Source organism: Neomonachus schauinslandi, chromosome 4 (genome assembly GCF_002201575.2).
Source record: "Neomonachus schauinslandi chromosome 4, ASM220157v2, whole genome shotgun sequence".
Lineage (NCBI taxonomy): Eukaryota > Metazoa > Chordata > Mammalia > Carnivora > Phocidae > Neomonachus > Neomonachus schauinslandi.
The window spans coordinates 33,872,352-33,894,368 of NC_058406.1; the positions used below are offsets into that span (position 1 = coordinate 33,872,352).

A 22,017-nucleotide genomic window follows, 5' to 3' on the forward strand; every position below is an offset into this window, starting at 1 on the left:
CGTCTGAGCTTTTCCAGGAGAATTCAGGCACTCCCTCTTCTGGGCTCTGGAAAGCAACACCATTTACATCACCCTGTAGTGACTATCTGTCTCCCTTACTCCACTGGGAGTCTGTCAGAATTCTGAGTTCTCTATTCCCAGGTCCAAGCTACCCATGGCACTTCCATTCTTTCTGGACTTTGCCCAAACTATCCCTAGCAGAAGACTAAGCCAAACAAGAGTTGACCCTTCCCCTGGACTGCAAATTATTCCTAGGCAGCCCGCAAGCCTAGCTGAGAGGCAGCGGCAGAGGCATTCCACCCTGGGGAACCCTCTTGGCTCTGCACACCCACTTCCTTCACAATCCATCAGATGGGACAAGGTGGGGTTCTTTTTTTTTAACACTACAAAAACTTCATTGACTTAAACCTGATTAGAATATGCCAGATGAGAATCAATATTGTACAGAAAGTTGTACAGAATTTTTTACATAGAAAACTTTACATCCATACCACATACGTTTTATCTATCTGAAAAATTTTTTTACATCAAGCGCCTCAGATTACTCTATCCCTTACTATACTCTTATGGTGGAAGGTGGGGTGGTGCACATACAGAAGGAAGGCCTGTTTTGCCCAACCCAGCCTAGTAGGAGGAGCCGTCCAAGACAGTCAAGGCTTCTCCAAGGATAGAGGTTGGTGGTAGAGAGAAGCAGAGCCTCAGTAAAAAGCTGGTGGCTTTGTGGTCTGTTTAGAGGCAAGTCCTATCTAGGGAATATCTTGTAGACACTTGCCAGCTACTTTTCTCTGAAAAGCCTCCCCCTATCCCCTGCCCAAAACACAGCCCTCCTTTTGGATCAAAATGGCTGCTACCTACTCCCATCATTCATTCCTGGGGACCCCATCACTTCCAGCTCCAACCCTTAGGTTTGGGGAAAGAACTTGAAAGCTCAGAGAACTGGAGGCTTCATAGGGCCAAGTAAAAGAGCAAAGTGGGGAGAGTGTAGTCCTTGGGATCATATCCCTCTCACAAAAAAAACAGAAAATCTGTTATAACCTTCCTTCAGCCCTGTATCAGGACTCTCCACACTCACCTGCTCCACCAGGCCTCCAAGATCAGATACCTACAATAGAGGGGGTGAAAGAATGACAGCAACCGACATTTGTCCATGAGTCCAAGTGACCCAAGGTAAGAGGCAAAATCATACAGTCTCAGTGAAAGAGAAAGGGTCCTCCCTACAACCAACCTAGCCCACTGGTACCCTGATCTCCAGGGCAGGCTAGGTTTAGCTGGCACACAGGTCCATACTGCTTTCAAGCCTAAGGCCACAGGAGAATTCCAGAAACATGGATCTTGGCCCCTTCCTTCCCGAAGAGCCCACATTAAAGGCAGATCAGAGAGCCTCAGCCAGTCAACCCCCCTGCAGCCCTCTAGACACCCAGCCAGCAGGCCCAGACACCCCTAAACTTGCTCTAACCAGCTCCCAAGCTCTAAACTCCCAGGCAACTTCCTGGACAACTTCCCCAGGGGCTCAGAAAGATGCTCTAGCTGTTGCAGCCCCACCGCAGACAGGAGGACAATTCCAGGCCCTGAGAAGTCAAGTCATGGCAGCCCCTCCATCCTCTGCCTCTGTTGCCAATCCTTACTCAATATACAGTCTCAGCACCAACCTTCTAGGTAAGCCTCCACCAGGTCACCCAACTCTGAGGGATGAACCTCATTCCTTCAGGGGGACTGACTCCTTCAACTGAGAGGGACAACCTAGACCCCAGTAAGGGACTTGCCTGGGGAGCAGATAGAAGGAAGTCAGACAGACACAACAGGGTCTCTGGCAGGTCAAGAAGCTAGATCCCAGTGATGCTTTTCCCCTGAACCAGACTTTGAAAGCTCACCCCCAGAGTATCTAGTTCTAGAGCCCACTCCTCCAGGCAGCCAGTGGCATAGAGCAGGGAAGAAGTTGGGTCCTAATGCGTAAAAAGCTCCAGCAAAGCAAAATCATTTACTCTTCAGTGTGACTGCTCAGCAGAGCTAATAAATCTTGCATGAGCAGGGCCGATTCTAATTTCCTAATATGAAAAGGCATTTGGATTGAGAGAGAGGGGGAGATAAAAGTGATTGAATCTCCAATAGTCCAGGTTACTGACAAGAAACATCCTGCTCAGCCCTGAGAGAAGGATGGCAGCGCCTGCCCGCCTGCACACACCCATCCGTTCTGCCCCCCTCTTGGCGCGATACATCTCAGTCTCGTCTATTGACAGGACGTGGCTTTAAACACAGTTACACAAGTTATCATTTCTGCCTTCTGATCAATCTGAATTTTCAGGACAATTACCCTCTTAATCAATGATTGCTATCAGCAGCCCTGCGCCTGGACGGATTTCTCAGCAAGGTAATCATGCCGCCAGGCTGGACGGCGCGTGCATAGGCAATGAAGCTCCGGGTGGGGTCTCCTCCCTCCCTCCTGAGTCCCCCATATCCCAGCGCCGCTGCCAGTATCGAGGACAAGGACGGCAAAGTGTGAAGGCCACTCCAAGGAGTGATGGGACTAGACGGAAGGGAGGAGGGGAGGGGGCCCAGCCACCCAGTCAGCCTTTCAGACCACCTGATTATGGAACAAACCTATTAAAACCCTAGATTTACTGCCCACCACCCTGATGCATCTCCACATGCCCTTCTGCCATCATTCCTACCTCCTAATTAGCCTAATAAAGCCCAATTCTAATTATGGGCTCAAACTATTAGGGTGAGTAAATGCAAAGAAAAGAGAAATATTGGCTTTACTAATCTCTCAGAGGCTATTGGTTCTAGAAATTCCTTTTCTTTTACAGACCTGGTTCATACAGGCTACTGACTGGAATGGCAGGGGCAACCTCTTCTCCGCCTCAGATACCCAGGCATCTGCCGCTGTCACAAAAGAGCCAGGAGGCCACCCAGCTCAACACTCCCTCCAGGGCCTTTCCACAGATTCTACCCTCCTTGCACAAAACAATCCAGGGCCCCCCAGGAAAAGAGGGAGCGGGGGTCGGGGGTTAGAGTCAGTCTCTGCCTCAGTGTTGAGTTCGCCAGAGACCTTACTGGCCTTACTTGGCATCAAGGGGGCAACCCAGGAAAGCTTCTCAGATTAGCTGTTGTTGGGCAAAGGACTGACACCAGAGAGGCCAACAGTGGAATGAGAAGGGCATGGTCCAGGACACTGACAATGAACTTACACCTCAGCATGGGTGGCAGATATGTGAATAGAGATATAGGGGGCAGAGTGGCTTGGGAAATTTGCTATTACATCCCAAGAGGGAAGAGAATTAGAAAGCATGCATGTATTCATACACTGATATTTACTGAGTGCTAGCCACGGGCTAAGTGGTGGGGATACAGCAATGAGCAGTATAGGAGTGACCCTTACTCTTAGAACTCACAATCTACTTGGAAAGACAGGTGTAAAACAATAATAAAATAATAAAGTGCAAAAATAATAAGGTGAACTTGTACACAAATATTCATAGCGGCATTATTCCTAATAGTCAAAAAGTGGAAACAATCCAAATGTCCACCAACTGATAAATGGATAAATAAAATGTGATATATCCATACAACGGAGTATTAGTAATGAAAAGAAATGAAGTGCTGATTCATGGTACAACATGGATGAGCCTTGGAAATGATGCAAAGTGAAAGAAGCTAGTCACAAAAGACCACATATAAGAAATTCCCAGAATGCAAGAATACGCAAATTTATAGACTGAAAGTAGATTAGTGGTTGGCTAGGGCTGGTGCATTTTGGGGAAATAGGAAGTGACTGCTAATAGAGTTTCTTTTAGTGGGACACAAGAGTGTTCTAAACTCAGACGGTGATGATGGTTGCACAGCCTCAGGAATATACTAAGAAATACGGAATGGTACACTCTAAATGGATAAATTGTATGGTATATGAATTACAGTTCAACAAAACTTTTTTTTTTAAGTACATTACCATAGAATAAGTGCAAAGAGCCCACAACAGGCTCACCTAAGTGAACAGAGCCAGAAAGCTCTACCATGGTACCTAGGCACTTAATAAATAGGTGTGTGAAAGAGAAGGAAGTTGCCAATGGGAAACACAACAAGTTTTCAAAGAGGACATAAAGAAGTTAGGTCTTGAAGGGTTAAGCAGAAGTTCAGTAGGCAGGAATGCAGCAAAGGGCATTCTAGGTAAATGGAACAAATATGAATAAGGTCTGCAAGTGACCATGCAGGCTATCTTGGTACAGCTGAAAACCCAAAGGGGTTTCAAGAGGTAGGCCAGAGAGCTTGTACTGCACACAGCAGACATCAAGATTTTTCAAGTAGAGGAGTCAAATGATCAGTACAGGAACAGCTTGGGCTTTGACGGTTTAGGCATGGGAAACAACATGTCACAGGTGAAAGGCCACGGTTTCTGAAGTGACATACCCAGCATTTAAATCCTTCAATTTTTCTCCCAATAAACTCAAATGACCGATGAGGGTTGGAATTTTGTCTATTTTGCTTGCTATTTTATTCCCAGTGCTTGGCAGAGTGCCTGACCTAGTAGGTGGTCAACAGCCATTTACTGAATGAAAATGAATGAATGAATATGTTGAATCCAGTCCCATTTGACAAACATTGATTTAACATCTACTGCGAAGTTCGCACTGGTTACACAGTGTGAGCTCTTCATGGGCAGGGTCCCTGTCGCATCTCTGCCTCAGTGACTCACACGGGTTCTGTTTGGCACAGGGCAAGTGTTCAGATTGTATTAATACCCCTCCCTCTCCTGGTCTAGGAGGTTTCCCTCAGACCCAGTGAATCTTGGATAGGTGTGGCACGAACACGCTGCAGTGGCTGACAAGAAAAAGGGAGCTAAAGCTCTCAGGGTGCAGGGCTTTGGACCAGGTGGTGGTACCCAAGGTATTTGTCCCACAGCAAGCCATGGTGCTCTAGGAAGGCAGCAGGCAATTCCAGTTATTAAAGCCAGTGAGGACCTGGGTGGGAATGATAGGCCCATATTCCCACAGCCCACTCGCAGCATCCTCTGCAGATTACCCTGCACCCAAGGCCCACGTGCAGGGAGAGGGCCAGCACAGAGGTGAGGTGGGAACATAAGCTGCAGGATGTGCGGGTGGATGAGGAGGAGAAGGTCTGGACCTCACTTCCTGAGCACCCTGTCCTGACCCCAGAGATACGCCATTTCCACTTCTCCCCTCTGGTCAGGAGAGCCCTTCAGCTCACGGCTGACCACGGTATGAAGGGGGCTCCTCAGTCTCCCAGCCCCCAATTCCTGTAGGGCCTCCCCTCCCCTCCCTGTTCTTCCCTCCCTTTCCTTCCTGCAGAGCTTCCCTTGAGCCATAAAAATAAAATAAAACACAAACACCCACAGTCCAGGAGGAGGGCGTCAGACAGATAATGGGCATTTTATATCTTTTTATGACACTCCCCATAGGCAGCTCGGCAATCACAGCGCAATAAAGGCAGGCATGCAGCTTGCATAGTTAAACAACTGCTGGGTAATTAGGCACAGCAAACACACCACTGGGGAGGCCGCAGGGTTGCCCTGGGATCTGCCTGCAGCCAGTCCTCCCTCCAGCAGCCAAGTAGGTGCAAAGCCCAGGCCCAGCACCATAAGCCCTGGTCATGGTGCTGAAGACAGACCCCCGGCTGCCGCCCTCTGCACACTTGGGCTCATGCCCGTGTACACTCACAGGCACAGCTGTCCGCACCCATACATACACACTTCCCAAGCAGCTAAGCTTGGACCGCGTCTTCCCAGAAGGACCACTCCTCTTTTCCAAGTAGGGCAGCCTAGCATCTCTCGAGGGCCCTGCGTTAAGGCCCTTGAAAAAGTCACTGGCCCAGCAGCAGGCGGGACAGGCTCACCCTGCTAGCTCTGAGCTTATCGAGTCACACAGGCAAGGGACATATAAACACAAAGACATGCTTACATGGATTCTCTCTCTTGTGAATTCTAACTCATACAAAGCTGAATTCAAAGTAAATTATTTTTAAAAACACACCCAAACACACTAGACACAATTCCTATTACTGTACTTAACTACCTCTATTGTATTTTTCCCCATTTCCCCTGCTAGACTGGGAGCCCTGTATAGGTAAAGACTAGACCTGATTCATCTCAGAGTCTAAAGGCCCTGATACACAGGGCTTTAGAGAGTGACTGGTGGCTGAATGTGAATTTAGAGGTCCTGGTGCAGGCAGGGCACAGGTCACGAGGTCCAGGCTGATCTAAGCTTAGCTTACAGATAAACGTCCTCCCAGCACCGAGGACACCTCACTGTGAGTCCACACAATGCCTGTTCCTTCTCTAGTGACCCAGCCAGTTAAATTCAGAAATTTCAGGGAACTGGTGGCGAATTCATGGGACAGAATAGACAAAACCCTGCTACAATCCTATTTGAAGACTGAGATGGCCAAAGGTCCCATATCTCGAAGCCACCCAAATCAGCTTTGAGGAATCAGCCGGGGAAAATTAAAGCACCCTAAGCCACTCTTCCCCCTAAAGAGCTGACAGCAGGCCAAGTGAGCTCACACAAAGGCTTTGGGTTGAACTAGCAAGTTTCATATGAATGTGAAAACATGTCCAACTATTTGTTCTGGTCTCTACCTGGCCATCACTCTGCACCTGCCAAGACAATCCACAAAGGGGACCAAAGGCCAGAGGAAAGGCCTGGGCTGCAGCCTGCCTTTAAGGTATTGAGAGGCCCCCTTCCTACCACACTCCAAAGGAGCAGGGAGACAACAAGCTTCACCTCACCCCATGTTCTCATGGAGAAGCCCGAAGCCTCAATGGCATTCAACTCGAGTCCAGGCCACCCCATACTGTGACAGGACCAGCTATCCAAACCCCTCCCTAATACCTGAGCGCCAGCTCTCTTGACCTGATGCCAGGCAAGGCTCTGCCTTCCCTGGACCCTCAACTTTTTCTAGTGGGATAGTGGAGTAGTCCCAAGGCTGGAGATCAAAGTAGGTAAGGGTTTAGGGGAACTTCTCTCACCTTCCTTGCATTTGTCTCATTTTTTGCTGAGAACAAAAAAGAGGAAACCTAAAGTACCATGAAGGATCTCAGAATGGCAAAGGTAGAAGATATTGCCTTCTCCAGGCCCCCTTATTTGTTAGATGAGGAAACTGAGGGCATAGAAAAGGCAAATGACCCAACACCAGAGCCCATGTCTTCAATCTTCCAGCTTCAAGTTCAGCCCAGGGTTCTTTGCATGTTGCTGTTCTCTAGAGATAAGGGCCTCATCTGCCCACCTTCAAGTGGGCACATATTTCCAGAGACCCCATATTTACACCCTTACCATATTCCTACACGTGCATGTGCAAACACCTGAGTATACAAAGATACAAACCTCCCACATGGACAGATACACTTCTTTAAACACATACAGATATCCACGTACGCTGGCACACCCCCGGACACACACAGACAGACCCCATTAATTAGGTGCCACTTCCAAGAAACTTGGATTATGAGGCCACTCCCTCTCCTTCCCCAGTCACTGCCTTTCACTGACCATACAACTAGTAATGGCTGGTATGTGTTTGCCCCCCCTCTTGCTCCAACCAGGCCAGATCAGAGGAACTGCCTTTAGGTGGTATTTGCTATGGGACAAGTGACAAGAAAGCCACCAAAGGAGAGAAGTTGAATTTACATCCCGGTCATGGGGCCTTGGGTGAGCTTAATTTCTCTGAGTCTCTACTTCAGCACCCATAAAACAGGGGCAAGAGCCCCTGCCTTGCTGCACAGCTGTGAAGATGAAATGAATGAAAGTGTGTAAAACACCTGGCACGGAGGCTGGCGCCAACTGGGGCTCCAAACATTGGTGCTTTATTATTGACACTGGCAGACGTGGTCAGCCCTGCTTTTCCAGAGTGGCAGCAGGGCAACGTGGGAGGGAGAAGGGAGGCAGTGCTGTGCCTCCTGCCTTCAACAAAGTCTCTTTGTCCTTTTCTCTCCTTTTCTGTAACTCCTTCCAGTTTCTAGGGTCCAGAGTCACAGTAACAACAACAACAACAAAACAAAACAGAACACAAAAAGAAAAAAAATGAAACAAAACAAAAACTTGGGAGAAGGCAGAGTAACTCAGGGTTCCCTTACTTCTCTCAGACTTAACACTGAGTGTAGATGAGTCAACCTCTCCCTTGCTTCACCTCTCTCCGCAGCGGCCCTCAGCTCTACCAGTCTTCCTGACAATCCCCTCTGCTGGCCTAGCTCTGTGTATTGAGAATTCTGATGGGTTCAAGAACGAGATCTCGTCCCTGTGCTTGAGTGGCTCACGGTCCTGCACAGGGACAGACCAGGCCACACAAAATAACCAAGAGGCCTGGACCTTGGGCTACTCTGGGCCCTAGAGGCTAGCCCAAGGGTTACAGTCTAGGCTCGATAGTCGGGATGCCTAGGCTTAAATCCAAGCCCCAAACAGACCCAGGAGAGCTCACACGCTCCCTTGTTCTCAGGAGTCACTTCCTCAAGGACACAAGAGAAAGACAGAGGAGTATCACCTGATAGGACACATCTCTGAGCAGCAGCCGGCAGGAGGCAGACCATGTGGCGGGCCTCGCCGCAAACACCTGCCACGGACGGCACTGCAAGCAGCTCCAGGGTAGAGATCGACTTGTAGCGGCAGCAGGGAATCTCATGGAGGAAGAGAGAATCGCAGCTGCCTTGAGCTGACTGCCTCACCTGTTCCATTTCCCCTTGTGGCCACACTCACAGGGAATGCAGAACAAGGCGGCCTAGCCCCCCCCGGCTGAGAGTGTGCTAGGCTAGCCACTCACACGCCGAGTGCCAGCACTCTTCTAAAAGCTTTACACACTTCACCTAATTGATTCCTCTCGCTGTTTTGTTTTGTTTTTTTTAACAGAAAGGGAGAGAGGGTGGGGAGGGGCAGAGGGAGAGAGAGGGAGAGGGTCTTAAGCAGGCTCCATGCTCAGCAACGGAGCCTGAGGCGGGGCTTGACCTCACAACCCTAAAATCCTGACCTGAGCCAAAATCAAGAGTTGGGCTCGTAAGTGACTGAGCCACCTGGCACCCCGATTCCTTGCTGTAATTTGCCACCTTCTGCTAAGGATATGGAGGTCTTCGGGCACAGCAGTGCCGGACTGTCCAGAGCTGATCATGCTACAAGGCATGGCACCCTCTTTCCCTTCCTGCTATCCTGGGCCCATAGACTCTTCCCTCAACTGGACATTAACGTGGCATTTTTCCGGAGCGACTGCCACATTCTTAGCAGGAAGCTTTAGGCGGGCTCCATCTAGGCATCGGGCAATGGTACCTTCCTGTCCTCACTTGCTCCAGCTTCTCTGGGAGAAGGCATGGCCCACATCAGTAGCTTAAAAACCCTGCAAACTACTGCATGTAGTTCCCCAATCTGGCAAGTTGCTGCACTCTGCCAGGCCTTTGCGTACATGGCTGCCTCCGCCTGAAATGCCCTTCCCACCCTGTCTCCCCAACCCTTACAAGGCCCAAGTCAAATGTTCCAGTGAAATCTTTGCTGACTTTCTCTCCTGCACCCCAGACAAACACGACTCCTCCCTCCTCTGCGCTGGAGGCAACAGAACAGTAAGAGCATGGTCTCTGGAGTCTACTGCCTAGACTCGGATACCTGCTCCAGCACTCACTAGCTGTTGAACCCCGTGCAAGGTACTTAACCTCTCTGAATCTCAGTCTCCTCATCTGTAAGATGCCAGTAATAGTGCTTATCTCACAGAACTGAGGATTAGTGACCTAATTCATATAAAACATTTAGAGCAGTACCTCTTCATTTTTATTAATTACCTCTGCTTTACAAAGGAGGAAACCAAGATTCTGAGAAAGTAAGTAACTTGTCCAAGGTCATAAGGCAGGTAGTGACAGAGCCAGGAATCGTCTGCAGGTAAATGTGACTCTGCACTCCACTGGACACCAGGCGTGCTGATGGCAGCTGGAATCAAGAACACGAGATGGTCAACTCTGTTCACTACCTTCACACTCAGGGTAAGCTCGTCCACAGATGGCATTGAGGCTCCTTGTCCCTGGCACACCCATGAATTCTGCTGGGGGAGCCTCTTTCTCCTAGCTCCTACGCACAAAGTCTGCCTTGAGTGCCTCTCTCCTTCACCCCCATAGCCTAGTCACCTCAGTCCTAGTGGCCAGTATGAGGACAAAGGAGGACATTTCATGTCCAGGACAACTCTAGGAGTGGGTACTATTTTTCTTCTTCTACAAAGAATGATACTGAAGCTGAAAGAAGTGACTTTCCTGAAACCCCACAGCTAGTAAGTACAGTGAAGATTCTAAACCAAGCCTACTGGACACTCCAGAGCCTACTTCTGTGTGTCAGGTTGTCTTTTATAGATTCAGGAAGGTTAAGGCATTTGCTTCAAATCACATAGCTAGTTGGGAGCAATGTTAGAAGTTTGAGCCAGACTCATCTGATTCTAAAGCTCTTTCTCTTGCACTAATGGTCTCCAGCCTGTGAGCTACATCCCCAGGGGCCAGTGTCCACACCAAGCATCACCTGAAGACTAAGGGAAGGGTCCATCTCATAGCCAGGCTATTTGTTTACATAGGTTTATGCAGATAGTGTTGTAATTAACAAATATAAATCCATTTAAAAGCCAACCAAATTCACTGTAGCTTTTTTCATTATGTACTTCCCTTATCTTATCTCTAAACACCCAAAACATCAGTTCCACCAAGTGCTGAGGCGGAAAAGGAATGTTTGTGAAGTTTTCTGACATCACTAAGAGCTCCATGTACTCTGCCTGCCTACCTCCTTAAGAACTCTCCAAAACCACAGGCAGGCACTTTGTCAAGGTACTTTCCCAATCCTTAGTTACAAACGCACAGTAGAGAAGTGTCTTTTGTGTGGAATAACTGTCCAAAGGTCATTAGCAGTGACAGGAGGCACAATCCCTTCCAGGACTTGAGACCCATAAATGTTAAGAACCAATGCCATCTCTAGCAAAGAGGACTCAAGTCCTGAGCTAGGAAAGGAAGGAAGGCGTCAGGGAAGTAAGTTTCTGTCTTTCCGACCCTGGCCTCCAACTCCTTCCCTGCCCACCTGCCTAAGATATATGGTCTGGGGAACAGAACACCCCTACCCAGGTTCAAATCCTAGCTTTACCTCTTCCTGGCTATGTGCCCTTAGGCAAGTTACTTAACTTCTCTAAGCCTATTTGTCTGGGAAATCTGGCAGGGGAAGAGGCATGTGGACTCCCGAGCTCGTTAGTCCAGCCCTATATTCAGTGTGGGTTCAAGTAGTTCTTGTTGACACCCAGTGTATGCCCAGTCCAGTGCTGAGCACTAGAAATACAGAGACAGGTGGCATGTAGGCCTCAAAGTGCTCACAGTCTACTAGGAATACAAACGTGTGAGCAGATAATTGCAGGAGCATGTGACATACACTCACTACAAAGTGCTGAAATCATACAAAGGAGGAAGTGATCGACTATTTCTACCAGGGGTCGGGGAAGGTCAGCGAAGCCTTCACAGAAGAGGGTTTTGAAGGATGAACAGGAGTTTTCTCAACACACGAAAAGGGGAAAGGCAATGTAGGCAAAGGGAACAGAATGGGCAAAGGGAAGTGAAAAAGTCCCTTTGAAGAGTGTGTTTGAAGAATGGCAAGAAGTTTGATATGGCCAGAATGTTAGAGGGATAGGAGATATGAAGCTAGGGATGCTGCAAAGGGCCTTGGGTACTTCGCTCAAGAGAAAGGATGGGCCACAGCCTTCCATACCTACCCTCTTGGCTCCAGTGCTTTTCCTGTCAAAACAAGCACACTGCAATCGCACCCTTTCCTGTGCCTTTGATTTAAGAGTTCCTCTCCTGGCCCTGACAGTAAGGCATTTCTGTCCCATAGATTATAACTCACTCTGGGCTATTATTCAGCTCCCCAGCCCTGGCCCTGCTGCAGTTAGTCCAAACATAATATCCTTCATGCATATATTATCTGTCTCCCTATTATCTGGAATCATTTCGGAATTAAATTTCAGTCCTGCAATATTGGCTTCAGGAGCGGCGCGCTTTATGGGCTAGTCAAAGGTTAGAATACCAATCAAAATAACAGTGCCGATGCAGCGAGACATTTTAATATTCCAAAACCCGGTAATTGTAAAAGGACATAATATTTTTTCCCTGATTACCCCAAAGGCAACACATGTTAACAAGGCGAGGGAAGGAGTGAAAGAAATTTCAGAGTTCAGACAGCTGTAAGACATATTTAAAGGAAAAGCCGGGCAGGGCACTACACCATGGGGGCAGGGAGATGCGGAGAAAGGAGACATTCTTTCCAGCTCCAGCTGCCCCTGATTCCAAACACAGCACTCTTCCCTCTGCTACCTCTGGACCACATTCCAAGAGCTCATGCCCAAGGGCAGACATTGCAGAATGCAGGATGAAAGGAGAAAGAGCTCAGGATGTCGAGTCTTTAGGCCTGGGTTCTAGCTTCAGCTCCACAATCCAGGGGCCTCCAGCCCCCAAGACTGGCTCCTCCCAGGGCTTCAGCATCAAACCTAGCAGCAAGCGCTCCAGGCTGCTCTCCCACTCGTCCCCTCCTTGTCCCATGCCTGTGCCCCCACCTCTCCCTCATTTATACCTGGTGCTCTGTGTCCCTTCCTCTGTGCACATATTTCTAGAGGCCCTGGCCCATAGGATAGTGGCCCATAACTGCCCACTGCCCCATGGACAATGCTCTGTACTTTGGATGATGCCAAAGACCTGGACCACAGCATGTCTGGTTCTGACCACCGAGTGGTCCAGAAACATCTGTCTTGGTACAAACCCTCTCGCCCTCCGAAATAAACAAACAAATAAAACAGGGCCCCTAGATCTTCACACCCCTCTCTGGGTTTTCAGTTCTGTTTTGTTCTTGTTTTTTCCAGATTAGCTTCTGAATAACCCCAATGGAGGGGCTCTGCAGGTGGCACCACGTGGCCACCATTCTAGAGTCCCAGACTCTGTCAGGCTGCCTATCACTTGAGCAGCTTTATCCCCACAGCTCCAAAATAGTGACCTGACTGACAGAGTTTCAGATCTTTTCATTCCTGATGGCTTCCCAGCTAGCTGAGCCCACTCGCTGGAGCCTCCAATCTGCATCATTCCGACCTGCTGACCTGCCTATGGCCCCCAGCAAAGAACTTCATTAAGGCCAAGAATTTATTCCTCCATAAGCCCTTAATTTATTACTGCACTGATTGGGACTCTGAATGCTCCAAGGTCAGGAAAAGTCGCACTCAATTGTAGACACCAACCTTCCCTTCAGCAGTTTCTCCTGCTGTCCGCTCCCAGGGGAGGGGGAGACAGAAAGGCTTCTTGGAGAAATGCTTCTCCTTCTTGGAGGGACCCAAGAAGGTCTCCTCTTCCTTATTCTCTCTTTCACAGCTGGTCCCAACCCACCCCTTCAGAGCACCCAGAAATTACAGTAAGGCGGAGAGCACAGATGGCAGAGGAAAAGTGGAACAGCAGTCTTCATACTCTGGCACATCTGGATCTGTTAAATTCTAGGTGACCCGCTCCCTACAACTTCTGAGCATGTCTGGTTGAGCTCTGTCAGGACTGACTCAGAATCCTCCTAAGACTGCCTGTCTAAACAGGCCCAGAGGGAATTCCAGACCATTTGTGAGTGTATATGCATGCACTTGCATGGCTTGGTCTGAATGTACACGAACTGCATATGCATGCATGCGGGCAGATATTCGTATATACATTTATCCCTATGTGTCCATGCATATGCAGAGAGAATATATACATTATGTGTGCATGTGTGTATCCACATACTTACTTCCTTAGGGAAGTCGCATCTGACCTATCCCTTTCTTAATCTCTTATTTACACTAACATTTTCCTCCACCCAATCTTAGCTACTCACTCCCATGGGTGCACCTTGGAACCTGCCAACACGGAGAACTGCCCCATCTCTGAAATCACATCCTACGCTAACCATAATCTCTTATCTTTCTATGTGGCATGCTCAACTACACCCGATACACCTTTCCTCGCCTTACTGGGACCTAGCTACTTTTTCCATATCCATCAGGCCCCCTGCTGTCTTCTCTTTCCTCAATATCCAGCGAGGATCTCATAGCCCATCTTGGCAACCACCGTCTTGCCAGTATTTTCAACAACTCCTTTGTTCCTTTCATCACACTTCTTGGGAAAGTCTCCACCCTGGATGAATCTAAATGTCTGCTTTCGGCATGCTGAGCTTTGCTACAGAAAAGCTCTACAACTGAACAGAGTGGTTCCACTATGAATGAATGCCATCAACCTCAACGGGATCCTCAATACTGCCTAGAAATCCTACTCTATTTCTCAAGTTGGCTCACACTTCTACTCTTTACTAAAACTACAGCAATTCTTTTCCACTTCCTACAAACCTCTTCTATTAGTTATTAGCAAGTGGCACATCTACTTTATTCATAGAGAAAACGAGCCATCAGATGGGAACTATCTCAACTTGCCATCAAATCTGCACTCCTTCAGCATCTACTGCCCCCACCTCGCAGCAGAAGAGGGGCCTTCCTCCTGCAGAGAGCCGATTTTCACCATTTTCTGCACCCCATCTCCTCACCATCTCCGAGACCTCTCTCACTCCTGTATTTTCAAACTTCCTTCTCTAACAGTGCCTACAACCAAGCACACGTCTCCCATCTTACAACATGCCACCTGCCTCAACCCCACACTTGCCCCATCACAGTTCTTGTCCTTTCTCTCTCCCTCAAAGCCATGTTTCTGAAAAGGTTAAAATTTCTCTGTCGCCTCATTTACTCCCCAATTTGCTCCAATTTGGCTCCAGTGCCTCCCACGCCATCAAGTTTTCACCAAGGTTGCCGAGGCCCTTCCGTCCCAGACACTCATAGTTCAGTCTTTCTGTTACATGGCTCTCTGCAAGCTGACTGACCCTCTTGTCCTGAAAATTCTTTCTTTCCGTGGTCTCTGTGGCACCACACCCTCCCTTCTCTACCACTCTTTACTCTCTCGTTTTTACCCTCTCTTTAGCACAAAGGGTCAGGCAAAACTAAATTTCAGTTCTACCTCTGCCAGGTACCAATGTGGGAGCAAGTTGCATCTTTACTACATGCCTGTTTTCTCAACCTTAAAATGTGAAAAACAGAGATATGCAAATAATAACAGATTATCATTTCAAGAAGTAATCAACATAAAAATTACTAATGAACAAAAAAATTAATGAACTATCTGTATTTAAGTGTGTAATTTATACTTAAAATACATCTCAATTCAGATGCTAAATCTTCATTAGAAATATTAGATCTATATTTAGATTTTAAACAGCTAACAGTTGAAAATGTAAACTCACCAACACAGATTGTTCTAAATATACTTAAAAGTTCTTCAAGAAAGTTTATTTACATTTAAATTAACTAAACTTTAAAGTGAAAAAAAAAAACAACTGGCAATTCTACTGGACAGCACAGGTCTAGCACACAAAATGCAATCAATAATTGAGATTTTTTATCACTACTATCAGTGACCACTCCTTCTCTATGTCTGACTCTTCCTCTTCTATCTATTAAGTGTTGATGTTTCTCAGTGTTCATCCTAGGCCCTCTTTTCTTCTCACCCTGTATATTCTACATTCTCATGGCTTCAATGATCATTCATACCACCAACAACTCCCCTGAATTTATATCTCTTATCCAGACCTTATCTCTGAGCCCCGGACCTATATATTCACCTACTCCATAGCTTCACAAGAACGTCTGAAAGCTTCTAAACTCTACGTGTACCAATTCATCTTGTCTTCTAATCCCCGAACTTCTCCTCCTTCCATTACCTCAGTGCATTCATTCCAATTCATCCAGTTGCTCAAATCATAAACCTTAAGAGTCATAGTGGTTTCCTCCTTCATCATCAATCCTCACAGCCAATCAATCACCCTTTCCTGTCCATTGTACAGTCCGTTCTGCTATAATACTTGTTTTGAAAGAGAACATTCATTCCAATGCAGTCAATGTATTAGGAAACAGTTTAGCATAATGCAAATTCTGCCTTTGTTTATATGTGATTTTGTTCATCATCAATACCAGATAAACACAGGAAAGTATACCCAGCTGAAGAGAGCTGTGTAAGAATACGCAGAACGCACACATGCTTACACTTCAAACATACAGTAGCTTCCTAGAACACTACAGGTATCATAAGCCGCATCCATCTGGCTACAACTTTCCAACCGATTCCAGAGAACTCGCCTTCTACCACTTTGCAATAACTCACAAGCTGCAACCTTTCTCATGCCCACTGCCAAGCAAACTTCAGGGTTTTTTCAAGGTAGAGTGCCATATTTACTGTAGTATTTATGTATTTTGTAGCCATTTAACATGTGTAAAATTATGCTACCATTTTTTATTAGATTCCTATCTTTTTTTATATGTCACTGATGAAGTTTTTGAGAATTGTGCTTCTAACCCCATTTTCATTTCAACTTTTTATTATAACCATAGCACGGTGATTTTTAAGAAGGTCTATGTTGCATTATAGCAGAACTGACTGTACCACTTAATACTCTAGAATTAATCCATTTCTCTACATTTCCACTGTTAATCAGTTCAATCTTGGTAACTATCATCTTTCACCTGGGCTGTAGCAGTGGTCTAATTCTGTGGTTCTCAACCAGGGACAGTACCTCCCCACTCCCACCCCTGTCTAGGCCCCTGGAAATGTACGTGCATATGGTGGGGATGGAGCGTTTTCGATTGTCACAATGACTTGGAGAGAGGCACTACTAGCCTTCAGTGAACAGGGGGACAAGAATGCTACAAGTTCAGCAATGTTGTCCATACAAGGATTTCTCCCACCCCAAGATGCCAACTATAGCCCCATTAAGAAAAACCAGTACTGATCCCCCCATATCAACACTCAGCTCTCTCTATACACTGTAGCCAGAAAGAGCTTTTTCAAAATGCACATCAGATGACACCTCACCTATGTTTAGTACCCTTCAACAAGCTTCCCCTTACCCTAAGGATAAGGATCAAAATCTAAAGTGTGTGTGGCCTCCCCCTCAAGTTTCATCCCTCGCCACTCTCCTCTCTTCCCCACATTCACTATGTTCCAGGCAGTCATTCATTCAACAAATAATGACTAAACATCACTGTGTGCCAGGAACTATTCAAAGTGATGAGGACAGAACAGTGAACAGAGGAGACAAAAATTCTCCACTCTTCATGGAACTTGCATTCTAGTTCCATGAAGCTGCCAGGCTTCTCCTTACCTCAGGGCCTTGCCACATGCTTATCAGCCAATTCCTACTCATCCTTCAGATCTCAGCTTAGACACCCTTCCTCAGGGAACCATTCTCTGACCCTGCCCCCCTAAGTTAGGCCCCCTTATGAAATGATGCCATGACTCTGGACTACAATTATAATTATTTAATATCCATCTATTCTGTTATATCTCCAGGCCTAGTACAGTACCTAGAACACAGAGGGCACTCAAGAATACGTGTTTACTGATGAAGATGCGTATGTTTGTTTGTTTGTTTTATTCTTATGTTAATCCCCATACATTACATCATTAGTTTTAGATGAAGTGTTCCATGATTCATTGTTTGTGCATAACACCCAGTGCTCCATGCAGAATGTGCCCTCCTCAATACCCACCACCAGGCTAACCCATCCTCCCACCCAAAGATGTGTATGTTTTTATATATATATCCATGTGTCTTCATGCTTTATGAATATGTATAAACACTTGTGCCTGTGTATTTCCATATATTTCTGAAGGTGAGTATGTGACTATGTATTTACACCCATATGTATGAATGGAAACATACATACAATTTTGGATATGCCTACTTGGGTATATTCATTCACTTGAGTAAACACGTGTATATTCATGCACCTCTGTGTGTGTGTGTGTGTGTGTGTGTGTTCTTCTGGCTCCTCAGTGACAGTTCTGACCTCCTGGAGGGAGCTGGGAGCAGGGCCCCATGTCTTCTCTAAGCTGACAGTTCAATAAGAGTGTAAGATCATTCAATGATACTCCAAATGTCAGCAAACACTGGCTTGCTCCACTCTGCTACAGGGGAAGTGGGTGGAGACAGGCGATGTGGCAGCCTGGCCACTGAAAGGCTACTCTTCCCTGATGCAGTGCACACCATTTCTGGACAGGAGAGGCCTTAGGAAATGGGGATGGTGAATTCAGTCCCAGTTCACTCAATGGGCAAGTCTTGGCAGCCAAGCAGACCAAGACACCCCTGCCCCTACTTTTTCCATGGGCAAAGTTCTGCTTGCGGAGTTGAGGAGAAGAGGAAAAGGAAGGAAAGTAGGGAGGAAAGAGTAAGATCAAGGACAGGAGACGGCCCTGGAGACAGCCAGGGCCTGATCACACAGGGGGAAAGAAGGGCATGGAGTAAGATGTTACACAATACCCACGCAACCCTGGCAATGACCTCTCTGGCTTGCTTTTATTGTTACTCTTTTTAAGGGAGCGGGAATCTTTGTGCACCCTGCACTAACCCATGCCGTAAAAAGGTCAGAAAGATCACCATGCCCCTTGACCTCCAGGGCCCTGCAGCCTCTCTGTCTTGAATGGCTGCTGGCAAAGACTGGCCCAAAGTCCGGAACTGAGTCATCTCTCCTGCTGGGCCCTCAGGCACATCTGGAATATGATGTGTCTGGAGGGCAGAGAGGAAGGGATTAGACCCCTCTAATGCCATTCGCCTCATGCCACTCTTGTTTTTCCTAGATCTGTTCAGTTTACCTACCAAGACACAGTCACAAGGCTAACTGGGAACAGAGTCTCCAGTTTCCACTTGTACCCATTTCCCTCCTATGGCTCGGCACAGTCTGGCAGAGAATCACGCTGAACAGGCTCAGGACAGCTTGCCTCCAACCCCAGTAGCATCAAGGTAGCCTTGGGTGGCAATGTTAACACACGGGTCGGCTGTTTTCCTGCCTCTCTGCCAAGGAACCTGGAGGCAGGGAGCTAGCCAGACACCAAAAAGTCTAGTGAACTTCACAGAGCAATTGTTCATGGTCAGCGCCTGCCTCGCCTGGCCGGGCCTTCACATTACATTTGCTGAGGCCAGCAAACAGCCTCAGATGCACTCTGACAGCTGACATGCTGTCTTCCAGGAGCACAGACCTAGCCACACCCTCGTGCAGAGCCCCGCCAAGCCCTGCGTGAGCAGGCCTGTGGAGCCAGCTCTCAAAGATCAGTCAGCCAGCCAGCCAGCCACAATTCACTGAGCACATACTCTGTTCTTAGCCCTGATCTGGCCACCTCAGACACAGAGAGGAACCAGCCTCAGTCTCCGTGCTCCAGACGGACAGGTCTGTGAGGAAACAGATTGGGACTCAGTTTCAACGCTCAAAGATCACTGATATCCAAAGGGTCGAGGAGTCTCAAGACAAGAGACTGACTGCTAACCTTGTCAGAAGAGGTGATACCTGAGCTGAATCCTCAAGAAGAGCAAATGTGCCTTATGAAGATGACTGGGGGACGCTTCAGATAGAGGTAAGGCCACAGGCCAAGACCTGGAGGAAGAACAGAGCCTGGCCCCCTCAGCCAAAGATGGAAGGTAGTAAGTAGCTATTGCTCAGGTCCAAGGGAGATTAGCTGGAGAGGTGGGTAAGGGTCAAAGTACAAACAGGCCAAGGACCAAGCGTAAAGAACCTGAGTACCAGGGGAAAGCAAAGGAGTTCACAAATAGCCATAAAGAATGGCTGCCCTGAGATTGACGGAACAACGTCCAAAGTCATTCTCCTCTACTGTTCCTCCACATGTTCACTTAGCTCCAGCCCATACACACACCAAAAGCATGCTGCTCCCCTGGAAAGTCTTCTTTTCTCTTCAGATTCATATTCCACCTTCCTTGAATACCCAGTTCACGACCCAAATCCTCACAATACCCTTCAATGACGGCTCTCTTCTCTAAGTCCCCCTGGGAGCCACTACTCTGACCCCTGGTGTGTTCTCTCTTCTCTGATTTTCTGGGAGTCACTAAGCTGCTGAGCGGCATGGGGTTCTTAAGGCTGCTCGAGGGCTGTTGCCCTTACATCAGAATTATGGGGGTGAGTCTCTCTAGCGGACTGGGCTTCCTGGAGGAATGATCGCAACAAAGGGATAAGAAGGATCTCTATCTTGGGAGTCTATTCCTATACCTCCTTTCTTCTGCTTACCTAGGACGTATAGCACACACTAGGAAAGTACAGTTTTCTGGGTAATTCATGCTCTGCCAGGCCCCAATTTCATAGCCACATGGGGTCCCTCCCAGCCCACAGCCCCAGCACCCACTCCCCAGGTACTTGGTGCTGCATTAGGGCCAGTCTCCTTCCTCATACTCATTGGGAATTGGGCTGTAGTTTCCATGGTCCTTGTCACATGAGCAAGGCTCTGCTGGGGCGAGGCAGGACCAAAGCCAGCCTGAACCAATTCTACCTCCCAACCAGAGGGTGATACCAGAGCCACTCAGGACAGTCAGAGGCCACACTCATGATCACATCAAAGAAGGATACTTTCCCAGAGGCTCAGCTAGCACCACATTTCTCCTAAAGACAATGCAGCTCAGCCCAGTGATTTAGTTCTAAGCAAGAACCTAGAAAGTCCCCTTCACTGGGACTTCCCTGCACATCTGGATGACACCACATTGGATAATGTTATACTCTACCCTGCAGCCTGATCCCCAAACAGCTCCTCACTCCCAGAAAGGTCCACACCCTTCCAGTGCATGTTAGCTAGGGAAGAGGAAGGAGGGATGTTGAGAAAAGAGAACAAAAAGAAAAGGAAAGAGATGACAACAAAAAGAGAACAGAGATGAATAAAGAAAGCAAGGGGGGAGGGGATCTGAGGACAGGAGACCCAGAGGAAGCACCCGAATGGTGCTCAGACACAGTACCTTTTTCAGATTAATCCACTGCTTGAAGTAATCCGCCACTGGCAAGCCCAAGTACTGGCACTGGCCTGGGAGCCTACAAGAAAGGGAAAAGAGAACAAGTTGGGAACACCCATGTCCCAGGTATGGAGTCTGAATCTAGGAAATGCAAACACACCTCCTCAGAAGGCTAACCCATTAGCCACAGGTCCCACCCTGCCCAAGAAAGGCACCCCACCTCTAGCACCCTGGACACTGGGTTCCAGATCTAAATGTGAGCACCTGGAGCCTCTATTCGAACTAACACCAGCAGCTACTATTTTCTGATGGCCTGCAAAATGCTAAGGATCTTACTTGCATTGGCATGTGATTCCTCAGCACGATGCTGGGAGGCATTGTTGCCTACCTTTTACAGATGAGAAGATGAAATTCAGAGGGGTCACCGAAAGTCCCACAGCTAAAAACTGACAGTACCAAGAACTGAACCCAGGTCTATCTCACCCCAAAGCCTACGTTCTTTCCAATGCACCAGTTTGTAGTTGTTTTGTTAGAGCAGAGAGGCAGGGATCTAAGATGGGAGGAGAGAGAGAGGAGCATGTGAGTTGGTGATAGCTGGGCAGGGGCTCCAGTTCACGTTTAGGTCTCTAGCAAGAGGTTTTCTGCTGATAGAGAAGAGACCATGCAAAAGGATAAGAGGTCAGAATTTAAACCAAAAGCCCTTTCTTATTATTTATAAGTGGTCTTTTCCCTCTATGTGTACACACATAAATCCATTCAACCAAACATTTACTGAAGTTTAATAACAGACAGGCACTTGGGGCTCAAAACGTTAAGACTTAGCCCCTGCCTCCAAGGGGTTCACAATTTGTTCAGTGGGATGGACAATAAAAGAAATAGACTAAACAGCCTTAAGTTGGAGCACTGGGATACATGAAAAATGGAGGAAAATACCAGAAATAGTAGCTGGGAAAGAACATAGAACTTTCTTGCTAAGAGAAGAGCTTGGCCATAGGCAATGGAGAGCCTCTGAAGAGTTGTGATTTACAAAGATTTATCTGGGGACGACAAAAACAATACCCTGAAAAAGCTGGGTAGTAGTCCAGAGCTAGACAAAGGCTGTAGAAATAACAAGCAAGGAACAGACATGAGATGTGAAGGAGGCCCTGGCAACCAAATGGGATGGGGGGGCGTCCAATGAGAGGAAGCGGTAGAGCCC

General features: G+C 47.6%; 1 protein-coding gene across 6 annotated transcripts in view; it reads right to left on the reverse strand.

The window, feature by feature from the left end:
- The window catches only part of ERI3 (ERI1 exoribonuclease family member 3), a 126,355-nt gene that overhangs the window by 38,874 nt on the left and 65,464 nt on the right, over positions 1-22,017 (reverse strand). For all 6 annotated transcript variants that reach the window (XM_044914006.1, XM_021683829.1, XM_021683828.1 and 3 more), the window contains one exon: positions 20,826-20,898. In XM_044914006.1, coding sequence (XP_044769941.1) covers positions 20,826-20,898 — 73 coding nt within the window. The remainder of the gene's footprint in view (positions 1-20,825; positions 20,899-22,017) is intronic.